Here is a 12,017-nt window from a genome sequence, read left to right as displayed (position 1 = left end):
ACTGGTTAGATCTAAAGGGTCCCAGCATTTCAGAATATCAGTAAGTCTGTGTATTATGGCTGGTCAACACCAGTTCATAAATGAACAGTCTAGAGGAGAAGAACAGAAAATCCAAGGTGTGTGTTTAGGAGATATCCAGCTTAGTTGACAGACTGGGTTTCAAAAGTTCACTGTGAGCTTCACTTTTGATTCCATTAGATAACACACTATGTCTGCTGACTCTGTGATCGAGCATGTGGATCTGTAAAGCAGGAGAGAGAGAGAGAGAGAGAGAGAGAGAGAGAGAGAAATTTTAACTTGTAGCACAGATGGTGTGCAATATATTCCCTCTGCACAAAAAGAAACCAAGAGAATTCTAAGAATCTTTTATATCCTTGTTGATACCAAATGGAGGTGCACTTAGAAAGGCATATGACTCTTCTCCTGGTTAATGTTCATAAGCAGTACAGGACTGGTCCTACCATTAGCCATAATAAGATTATAATCTGAGGTGAGAGATGCTGAGCAGCAGGTGAAGCCTCTTGAAGGGTCCTCTTGGATTCCGTAGTTTCCCTCTTCTGCCATACAGTTTCTACTCAGACCTTTAAATCAGCCTAATGCCTCTATGTTGAAATAAGCTTGAACTACCAGCAGTTGTTGTACTATGTGGAATGTGGACTATCTTGTCCATTTCAGTCAGAAAAAAGGTTGGAGCAAAAACAATGCACAAGGAGTCTTTTCTGATTTTTTTTTATCCTCACTTTCCTAGCTGCCTTTCTCCTCACTGAAGGAACTGAAAGCAATGAGCAAGGTCTTATATCTGTTCCAGACTATAATAGGCTGTGTCGCAGGGCATCTGCTACTTGACCTTATCTTAGCTTGCCTCTGTATTGCACATTTGTCCTCCTTCTGCTATGTCTGAAGATGGAAGGAATGTTTTGGAGGCAAGGCATTTCTGCTTAAACAGGAAGAGAGCAGCCCACTATAATTGAGAGTGCTTCTGAATGCTTTTCATCACATAAACACTACATTTGAGGTGAAGTGCAGTGCAGACAGATGTGGGTCAGGTTCAGGGCATAGATGCAAAGTACATTAGAGAATATCTGAAATAGCATCAATATAGGAACTGCTACAGGTTCACCCTTCCCATTGTTGCCCGTGGATATTAAAATATGTTTTGTGTGGGTTGATAAGGTAGATCTTTGTTCCTAAGATGTCTGTTTTATTTTTAGTGGCTCAATGTTGGATGGGGAATATATCTGTATATATTCAAACCTCTCAACACATGCAAACGAACAACAGCCATGGTTTCTTTTCCCCATGAGGAAGCTGGCAAACCTAATCAAAGAGCACACACTATGAAAGCAGATGAAAGAAACTGTTTGAAGTTTTAGGGAGCGCCTCCACCAGATTTTGGTCCTGAATCTGTGTTGGATAGACCACTGAACTGTAGAGATAGTTCATGGGTGGGATGGGGAACAGCACTGAGGATCAAAACTGTGGTATACACTTCTTACTCGGTAGCCTTTCCTTTAAGTGAATATAATTTACAACACATGGCTTTGTATTTTTAGCCTGGAGAGGATATGATGCACGCAGGAAGTTCGGAGATATAAAGAACAGAAGAACCAGTGCTGCTATTCATATTCAAGCAGGTAATTAAAACAATATTTTCACAGCTGACACCTATTTTACTGAGGGCGACTTTCCATGTCATTGTTTGTGTCTGGTAGAAATCATGTACAGCCAAAACAATAGTGTCTTAAATATGAGTCTTTCTGATCACCAATTTCAACGGGCCTTATTTTGGGGTTCATTCTGACAGCTGATGAAAGAGTTCTGTCTGACCAGGGTCCAGATAACCCAGTTCTTGCCATTTTATTAAGATTTAATCAGTTTCTATACTGCTTCCTATGTCTGATGTTATCCTAAACCAATGATCAAACAGTAATAAACTTATTGCTCTAGGAGAGGCCTCTAAAGCTGTGTTTTTTAAAACATAAGTTTGTTATTCTTGTTATATAGCTTCATGTTGGAGCCCCCGGTGATGCAGTGGGTTAACCTTTGTGCCAGCAGGACTGATGACTTGAAGGTTGGGTTGCTGACCTGAAGGTTGCCAGTTCGAATCCAACCCGGGGAGAGTGTGGGTGAGCTCCCTCTATCAGCTCCAGCTCCATGTGGGGACATGAAAGAAGCCTCCCACAAGGATGGTAAAAAACATCAAAACATCTGGGCATCCCCTGGGCAACGTCCTTGCAGACGGCCAATTCTCTCACACCAGAAGCAACTTGCAGTTTTCCAAGTCGCTCTTAAAATGAAAAAAGAAGCTTCAAGTTACCTCCACCTTAGAGTTTCCTTTCTAAGATTTGTTCAGAGGAGGTTTGCCATTGCCTTCCTCTGCGGTGGAGAGTGTGTGACTTGCTCAAGGTCAAGTGAGTTTTCATGGCTGAGCGGGGATTCTGGTTAGCTGGAGTTCTAGTCCAACAGTCACACCACAATACTTTCACCCAAAGCCTAACGCTTTACAAGTGCTATTTAATGCTCATGGCTATTGGTGATTGAGGAGGTAGGGGTAGGTGTATGTGTGTGTGTAAACATGGTGGAGCCCCGGTGGCAAAGTGTGTTAAAGCACTGAGCTGCTGAACTTGCAGACCAAAAGGTCCCAGGTTCAAATCCCGGGAGCGGAGTGAGCACCCACTGTTGCTGCAGCTTCTGCCAACCTAGCAGTTCGAAAACATACCAATGTGAGTAGATCAATAGGTACCGCTCCAGCGGGAAGGTAACGGCGCTCCATGCAGTCATGCCGGTCACATGACCTTGGAAGTGTCTACGGACAACGCTGGCTCTTCGGTTTAGAAATGGAGATGAGCACCAACCCCCAGAGTCAGACATGACTGAACTTAACGTCAGGGGAAACCTTCACCTAAACATGGTTTATGCTGGCTCATGACTTGAAGACCAGATTGCTCTCCCAAACCTATCAGGCCCTTTAGGGTCTCCTGATCTACCCACTGAATCAACTGTAAATTGAGAAGTGGGAGCAGGAAATATTTTCTTCTAAAAATAGCACTTTTATTTTTGAACAAGCAGATTAACACTTTCAAGGGGCTTCTGGGAGCAGTTTTAATCCATGTTTTTATTAGTTCTTGTTTTTTATTGGCTAATGTTTAATTTTTTATTTTTTTTATTGTGCAAGTTGTTGTCTATTGCTGTGTTTTATACTGCTACTGTTTTTATTCGGGCATGGCCCCATGTAAGCCGCCCTGAGTCCCCTCCGGGGAGATAGAGGCGGGGTATAAAAATAAAGTTATTATTATATTATTATTAATCTGCTTGTAAAGAAAACCCTATGAAATTAATGGGCCACCATAAGTCGACAGGCGACTTGACAAAAGATACACACACAAAGACGGCATACTGGATATTGGATAAGTGAGACTATACTGTGTTGTTGTTGTTGTTGTTGTTGTTGTTGTTGTTGTTGTTGTTGTTGTTGTATGACACAGCAAACAAGATAGACATGCTGGATTTCGTATCACAAAATCACAAGTTGAACACTTCCCAAGTGTCTAGGACTTGTTCGACTTGTAATTTTGTGATACGAAATCCAGCATGTCTATCTTGTTTGCTGTGTCATACAACAACAACAACAATAATAATTTTATTCTTATATCCAGCCCCATCTCCCTGAAGGGACTCAGGGCAGCTTATTTGGGGACCAAGCCCAATAAAACAATATTAGAATATACAGTAGAGTCTCACTTATCCAACATAAACAGGCCGGCAGAACGTTGGATAAGCGAATATGTTGGATAATAAGGCGCCATTAAGGAAAAGCCTATTAAACATCAAATTAGGTTATGATTTTACAATTTAAGCACCAAAACATCATGTTATACAACAAATTTGGCAGAAAAGGTAGTTCAATAAGCAGTAATGCTATGTAGTAATGAATGTATTTACGAATTTAGCACCAAAATATCACGACATATTGAAAACATTGACTACAAAAATGCGTTGGATAATCCAGAATGTTGGATAAGCGAGTGTTGGATAAGTGAGACTCTACTGTATTTCAAACAGCAGCACAAACAACTTGCTATGCATACTAGCCTCCTGAAATAACTAATAACTAATAAGGAGGGATTCATGAAAAGCCTATTAAATATTAAATTATGTTATGATTTTACAAATTAAGCACCAAAAACAACAATTTGACAGAAAAAGCAACCCAAAAGATGGTAATGCTATGTAGTAATGAATGTATTTATGAATTTAGCACCAAAATATCACGATATCACGAGACTCTACTGTATCACCATAAAATACAATTGCATTACAATTAATTAAACACATAAAAATATAAAAACATTATAAAAACCGTAACCCCCCCCCCACAACAACCAATAAGCAGTAGTTATTATTATTATTATTATTATTATTAGAGTGTAAATATGTAAACTGGTGTGTTTTGCACCAATAAAAATGTTGGTGTCAAACTGCTCTGCAAGAATCTCCAGCTAGATGTAGCTTGGTAGACAAAAAGCAAAGAACCTTCAATCCCAAAACAAAGATATGGAAGGGCCACATTTGTTTCATGGTTAACCCACCATGTTAACACATCTGGTTTATTTCCTGTTTTAATAAAGGCCTCACTTGGCCCTAAAGTGTTTGCAAGAGGGCCACAATACTAGAAATTGCCCCCCACACATGGCCTAGGATATGTACTGGGGTATGTTCAAACGCCGGGAGCAGCGTGAGCGGCCACTGTTAGCTCCAGCTCCTGCCAACCTAGCAGTTCAAAAACATGCAAATGTGAGTAGATCAATAGGTACCGCTCTGGCTGGAAGGTACCAGCACTCCATGCAGTCATGCCGGCCACATGACCTTGGAGGTGTCTACGGACAACGCTGGCTCTTCGGCTTAGAAATGGAGATGAGCACCAACCCCCAGAGTCAGACATGACTGGACTTAACGTCAGAGGAAAACCTTTACCTTTATGTTTAATTCAGAAATCAATGTGTTTTTTTTAAAAAAAATGTGTTGCTTGGGGACACTTGACAGCCTCAGAAACAGCCTCTGGTAAAGGGGGGGGGAGACCCTCAGCTGTAAAGGGAGTGATTGTATATTTCTAATGCTTAGTGGAGGTGTAGCTTGGGGCACTGTGTCATTCATTAAAAAAAACGATCCCCCTCACTTTCAAAGTCAGAGAAATTTTATTTCTATAAAGTACATCTGTTGGATTTGTTGACCAAGAAATCCGTCTAATTAAAATATATGTATCTTTTTGAAACAAACAAACAAAAGGGGGAGGAGGGAAGGAGGGAGGTGATCTTGAAATTTAGGAAGCCCTTGGCTTACATGTCTCCAAAGCACAGCTCTATTGAAATTTGTTTTCCTTTCATCTCCTTCCCAGTCAAAGCAGCAGTGTGGCTTATCCCTTTAGCTTCCTCAGAACTTCCTTTCAGAATTCCCGATCTATTACAGCACATTCACATACCAGAAACAAGATGCCTTTTCATGCTGTCAACCTTTTTCATCTGAAATGTAAATTAATTCTTGCCTTGACAGAGATCAAAGTGGAGGTATTAACCTTATTGGACCCTTGCCTCATCGGAATCTCTTCCAAAGGCTATGAGAGGGGCTGGCAAGGGGGGGCGGTCGCATGTGGGGACGGACCAGCCCTCAGTGTTATCGGTGGCCCTCCTCCAGCATCTCCCTATTATTTCAAAGGCTGTGGTGTGCTTTTGCAACTGACTTCATCATTACTTCATCATCTCCGTGTGTGTGTGTGTGTGTGTGTGTGCTTGCATGCATGGATGGGAGGCAGAGAAAAGAAAGTGGGGGTGGGAAATATCCATCTTGTTTTGCCTGCATTAATTCGTCGTAGTCCGGCCTGTTTTAATTGTTGGGTGGAAGGGGCTTTTTCGTTCAAATTTCAGGATATTTTGGAGTGCTTTTGACAGAGAGAGATCTGATAGAAAGTAGGGATTTCTATTTCTACTTCTCGGTTAGGAGGATGGCAAGTTGCCAGGAGAAGCCCCCTCCCCATTTGTTCAAGTTGTTCATTTCCCCAGCAAGGCAGTCTTTTGAGGTAAACCACATTTGCATTTTGAAAATAAACAGATGCCTTTCAAATACATGAGTGGCTGGGCCAGGCATTCTCCATGGGACTAAGCAGGATTGCAGATAAAATGTGGGAAGCCAAAAAGCAAAAGGTGGAGGAGGAGGAGGTAGTAAGTGGTGGTGGTGGAGGAGGAGGAGGAGAGGAAGAGGAATTAAAAAATTTAAAAAGTTCCTTTTTATTATTCATTTTATGTATTTATTTCATTTATATACCTCTAAATGGAGCCCCGGTGGCGAAGTGTGTTAAAGCACTGAGCTGCTGAACTTGCGGACCAAAAGATCCCAGGTTCAAATCCCGGTAGCGGAAAGAGCGCCCGCTGTTAGCTCCAGCTCCTGCCAACCTAGCAGTTCGAAAACATGCCAATGTGAGTAGATTAATAGGTACCACTCCGGCGGGAAGGTAGCGGTGCACCATGCAGTCATGCCGGCCACATGACCTTGGAGGTGTCTACGGACAACGCCGGCTCTTCGGCTTAGAAATAGAGATGAGCACCAACCCCCAGAGTCAGACATGACTGGACTTAACGTAAGGGGAAACCTCTACCTTTTTTTAAAATGGAATATATACAGTAGAGTCTCACTTATCTAAGCTAAACAGGCTGGCAGAAGCTTGGATAAGCGAATATCTTGGGTAATAAGGAGGGATTAAGGAAAAGCCTATTAAACATCAAATTAGCTTATGATTTTACAAATTAAGCACCAAAACATCATGTTATACAACAAATTTGACAGAAAAAGTAGTTCAATATGTAGTAATGTTATGTTGTAATTACTTATTTACGAATTTAGCACCAAAATATATTGAAAACATTGACTACAAAAATGGCTTGCATAATCCAGAAGCTTGGACAAGAGAGGCTTGGATAAGTGAGACTCTACTGTATCTCTAAACAATTTATATAACTAAATGGTTGCAGCCCAGTTTACTTGTCCGAATGTATCTCCCGTTATGATCCGCCTTGCAGGTGAAGATCGTCGGGAGAGGCCCTGCTCTCTATCCCACCACCTTCGCAAGCGCGATTGGTGGGGACGAGAGACAGGGCCTTCTCAGTGGTGGCCCCCCGTCTGTGGAACTCCCTCCCTAATGAAATCAGGCTAGCTCCCTTCCCCTTGTCCTTCTGTAAAAAACTTAAAACTTGTGTTGTTGAAGGCTTTTATGGCCGGGATCACAGGGTTGTTGTATGTATTCCGGGCTGTATGGCCATGTGCCCTGAGTCCCCCCTTGGGGAGTCTCACTTATCCAACATAAACGGGCCGGCAGAATGTTGGATAAGTGAATATGTTGGATAATAAGGAGAGATTAAGAAAAAGCCTATTAAACATCAAAATAAGTTATGATTTTACAAATTAAGCACCAAAACATCATGTTATACAACAAATTTGACAGAAAAAGTAGTTCATTACACATTAATGCTATGTAGTAATTACTGTATTTACGAATTTAGCACCAAAATATCATGATATATTGAAAACATTGACTACAAAAATGTGTTGGATAATCCAGAATGTTGGATAAGTGAGACTCTAATGTAAATGTTTGAAATAAATACCACTTTTCTCAACCCCAAGGGTGACTCAAAGCAGTTCACAACAAAGTAAATGGCAAAATTCAATGCCTCACAAAATATAAAATACAACAAATTACTAAAATAGCATATAACAATAGATTAAAATCAGTAAATTATAAAACATCAAATAGTGACAATCTAAAACAGAAAACATTGGGCATTGCACCAATCCCAAAGTTGTCATGGCTGCTTCATCTCATTCTCCAAATGCTTGCTTTAAAAGCCACATTTTTTACAATGATCGCTCCCAGGAGAGCCCTGCTCAACGTTTCGAGGGCTCCATTGTGGTGTAGAAAGCAAAGGTGTAAATATTGGAATAAATATAAAAATGTTAAAACCTCCAGTGTATGAGAAAATACACTCCCTAAGATTGTTGTCCTGAGGCAATATATCTACATATAGAAATGAAGGTGAGAGTTTCGTGATTAGAATTTGAAATATAAATTTACTTAAACTGCTGTGAAAATAGAGATAGAAAGTGTGGAAATTCCACCTTTGCTCTAGGGAGCTGAATTCAGCTGGGAAGATCCTTTATTTGTTTATTTTATTATTTATTGAATTTATATTATGCCTTGCCCTCCAAATGAAATTCAGGATTGTGTTTTCAATGGCTTCTGGTTATGCTCTTGTTATGTTGCTTCAAACCATTTCCAACCTATGCTTGCCCTGTCACAAGGTTTTCTTAGCAAGATTTGTTCACCCAAGATTTGTCTTTGTCTTTGTCTTTGTCTTTGCCCAACTAAATTGGGCAAGTTTACTCTGAAATGTTTTTTTTTTCCAGATGAATCCTTCTTCTGACCTGTTTGTAAACATTTGATCGGCCACTTCAGAGAGATAGGTCTCCGAACTTGTTCCGTCCCCCAGGACGATGGTTTGCCTTACTTATTGGTCGTTTGTTTGTTTTCCCTCCTTTGCATTTTGTTTCAGCCTCTGGCTGCAAAAGCCCAGGAAAGGTGGCTTGAAGTCTGCAAGAGCTGGCTGCAGTTTTCTTTGCAATGATTGGTCAAAGAGTACAACATCTTAGGACCGCCCTTTTTACCAGGGTCTAGTCTCCATTTTAGAGTTTCATTCTGGCTATAGTCTTCCAACGTGCTGGAGCTGTGCAAGGCTAACTGGGACAAATCATCCTCAAAACCAGGCCAATCTAAGCCTATCCAAATTAGATAAGTATTGAATTATACTGATCTGGAATAGGAAATCTAGTTAGAGGAGCAGGGTTATTCCATCGCTTCTAGAACTAATCTTTGCTGTAAAGATAGGGAAGGAAAGAGTTTCTCCTTCTAATATAGACAGCGTGATTAGGGTATAGTGGTTTTATAATCACCTTTGCCTTCTGGAACCAGGGATAATTCTGCAACTAAAACCTATGGAAATTTGTTTCATTTTCTGCAACTTTAAGATCTGTGCCAGGTTTACAACCTTGTATGAATAAACATCCTTTTTTGAAGTTCTCCAGACTCAGTCGTTCAATATTTTAGGACAGCTTATAGGGATTTGCAGTTCGCCCGGATAAAGGACGGCACGTTTCAGCTTTATAGTTTTTTTTTATTGTCTGGCGGACGGCACAGTTTTGAGGACGATCAGCGGTTTTCCGCTTGAGCTAGCCTGCACGGCCATAGAGACTTTGATTTTGTTGGTCTGTTGCAGTGAAGCTTGCTGCCATTCCTTCAGCCTCTGCAGTATCCTGCTCTTCAGCTGCGGCTGTTTCTGCAATTGCACGGCTGTGCAAAACCCAGCAATCTACCCCGAGCTCCTTCGGTGGCAGGTATCGAGCCGCGGAGCTCCAGCAGCAGTCTTTGGGCTCACACAGAGGTGGTGAGTCCAGAAGCACCAGGCCGGGACCCAGATAAGCCTGGCAACTCCAAAAGAAAGTTCTGGCTGAGTCTTCACAGTGGCTAGGATCTCGGCCGGGACAGTCGCCCGGCGGTGGTGACCTGCCTCATGGTCCGGCGGTGGTGACCTGCCTCATCATCCTGCGGTGGTGACCTGCCTCATTGACCTGCGGCGGTGACCTGTCTCATCATCCTGCGGTGGTGACCTGCCTCATTGACCTGCGGTGGTGACCTGTCTCATCGTCCTGCGGTGGTGACCTCCCTTCACAGCGGGGAGGAGGCGTCTCTTCTCTCCTCCTTTCCAAAGCCAGCCTCGGTGCTCCTTCGGCGGCAGGCCTCGAGCCGCGGAGCACAAGGTGCTTGAAAATTTGGCGAAGTCGCCATTTTGGCAGTTTACGTCACTCGGGCAAGGGAGGTATCAAGTGGCAAGTTGCTGTCAGTTGGCATTTTGCAGCTTGCCTACCAAAGTTTGGCGCCAAAGGTCACAATCTTTGTAAAGTATAGTTACTTAGTGATATATATTGCTATGGTTAAGTGCTGTGAATTGTATTATATATTGAATTTGCTTTTATTGTAAATTTACTTGCAGGTATATTGCATTTGCCTTTGTTGTAAATTTACTTGCTATTAAGAATACATAATGTCTATGCAATTTCAAGATGATGCAGATGGTATACCTCCTTCTGAGGCTGAAAGTAGGAATGAAAGGCCCCAAAGGATAAAGCACCCTTCAGCCAAGATGCTAGCCCATCTAATAGATGAAAAGGAGCTCCTCCATGTGAGGTTAGGTTCGGCATCGGAGCGAATTGTAACATTAATGGACAGAATTGAGAGCTTGGGTATTACAAGGGTGCCATCCATATTACAGACAGACCTTGAAGAGACCTTCGGTATTTGGAGGGGTTTGGTGTCTAAGATAGTCCAGGTCCTCGAGCGCATTAACGCCAAGGATTCAGAGTTAGAAATAGTGAGTGTCTTAGCTGACACTAATGAGAAAGAAAATAAGGTGAGGGCAATTCTAGATGCCTTGGAATTTAGTTCTCCATCTGTTAATCTAAGGTCTGAGCCAAAAGGAAATCAGTCTTCCTTATGCAGCCATGAGACCAATCTTTTAAAATCACCTGCTGTGGCACTTAGTCTTAAGTCCAACCGCTCTAGCCAGGTATCTAAGCTAAGGGAGTGTGCATCATCTAAACATAGCCACTCTAGCAAGTCTTTGCTGCTGGGAGTGCCATCTCTTCCCTAGCTGCCTTGCACATTAAGGAGGCTGCACGTCTAGAGCTAAAGAGCAAGGTAGCGGGGGCGGAGGCTGATGCTAAGGCAGCTGATCTCACCCTTCCCTTTAAAGAAGAAGAGCAACGACTGCAAATAGAACAGGCCCGTAGACAAAGCGAAATGCAAATAGAACAGGCCCGTAGACAAAGCGAAATGCAAATGGAACAGGCCCAAAGGCAAGGTGAAATAGAAATGCTTAGAATAAGGATGGATGCTACTGCCAAAAAGGTAAGGGCTGAGACTTTGGCCAAGGCCCTAATTGAGCCACTCACAGAAGAAAATGTAAGTCAGTTGCCGAAGCAGGACCCTTCTTCCAAGGTGCTTGTGCATCTTAATAGCTTAAACAGCCAGTTTTCGGATGAGGAACAGGAAGACTTCTCTCCTTACCCAGAGCAGGGCCCCAAAGTCACTTTTGAGTTTCCTGCAGAGCAGAGCGTCATAGCGGGGAGCTCACCCTTGCCCGAGCTACCTGTGCCTCCTGCTAAATCCCTAGGTCAGTCAATCAGGGCCTCAAGGCCAAGTGCTAGTTGGCCCTTACAGACAGCTGCACAGGGAGCCACCGATTCGTCAGTGGTCGATGTCATCCCTCCAAGAGGCCAAAGGTTGACGCAAGGTGCACGGTGGGAGTCCACTCCACAACAGCAAACTCCTCAATTGTTCCCTTCGACGCCAGAGTCCCAGCTTGTCTCCATCATCAAAAGCCCCAGAAGAGATCTTAAGGACAAGGGTGTCGAAAAGTTTTCGGACAAGCCTGAGGAATTTCTTCTCTGGAAGGCCACCTTCCAGAGAGCAATCAGAGACTTAAAGTTATTGCCTGAGGAAGAACTGACTCTTCTGGCTGCATGGTTGGGCCCAGCCTCATCCACACAAGTTAAGAAGATCTACGCAGCCCACGTAGCCGATCCCGACAAAGCCCTGGAAAAGGCCTGGGCCAGGTTGCAGCAGAGGTATGGGGCCATCACAGAGATTGAAGCATCTCTTATGGACAAGCTCCAAAGGTTCCCAGCTTTGAAACTCAAAGACTTCAAACTCTTGTGGGACCTCAGCGATCTCCTTACGGAATTAGAGTCGGCCAAGGAGAATCCAGAACTGCCCGGTTTGAAGTGCCTCGATCAGCACCTGTCCCAGAGGCAGATCTTGACCAAGCTGCCCTTCACTTTGCAAGAACGCTGGGGACAGGAGGTCTTCAACTACAAGGAGGCCCACTCCCAGGCATACCCTCCATTTTCTCATTTGG

General features: G+C 43.0%; 1 protein-coding gene across 1 annotated transcript in view; it reads left to right on the top strand.

Moving 5' to 3' along the window:
- The window catches only part of myo3b (myosin IIIB), a 316,686-nt gene that overhangs the window by 214,264 nt on the left and 90,405 nt on the right, over positions 1 to 12,017 (top strand). The window contains exon 28 of the mRNA XM_008119035.3: positions 1,554 to 1,634. Coding sequence (XP_008117242.1) covers positions 1,554 to 1,634 — 81 coding nt within the window. The remainder of the gene's footprint in view (positions 1 to 1,553; positions 1,635 to 12,017) is intronic.

This window comes from Anolis carolinensis, chromosome 1, assembly GCF_035594765.1.
Source record: "Anolis carolinensis isolate JA03-04 chromosome 1, rAnoCar3.1.pri, whole genome shotgun sequence".
In the NCBI taxonomy this organism is placed as follows: domain Eukaryota; kingdom Metazoa; phylum Chordata; class Lepidosauria; order Squamata; family Dactyloidae; genus Anolis; species Anolis carolinensis.
Note: the sequence above shows the minus strand (reverse complement) of the source record. Positions and strands in the feature narration are given on the sequence as shown.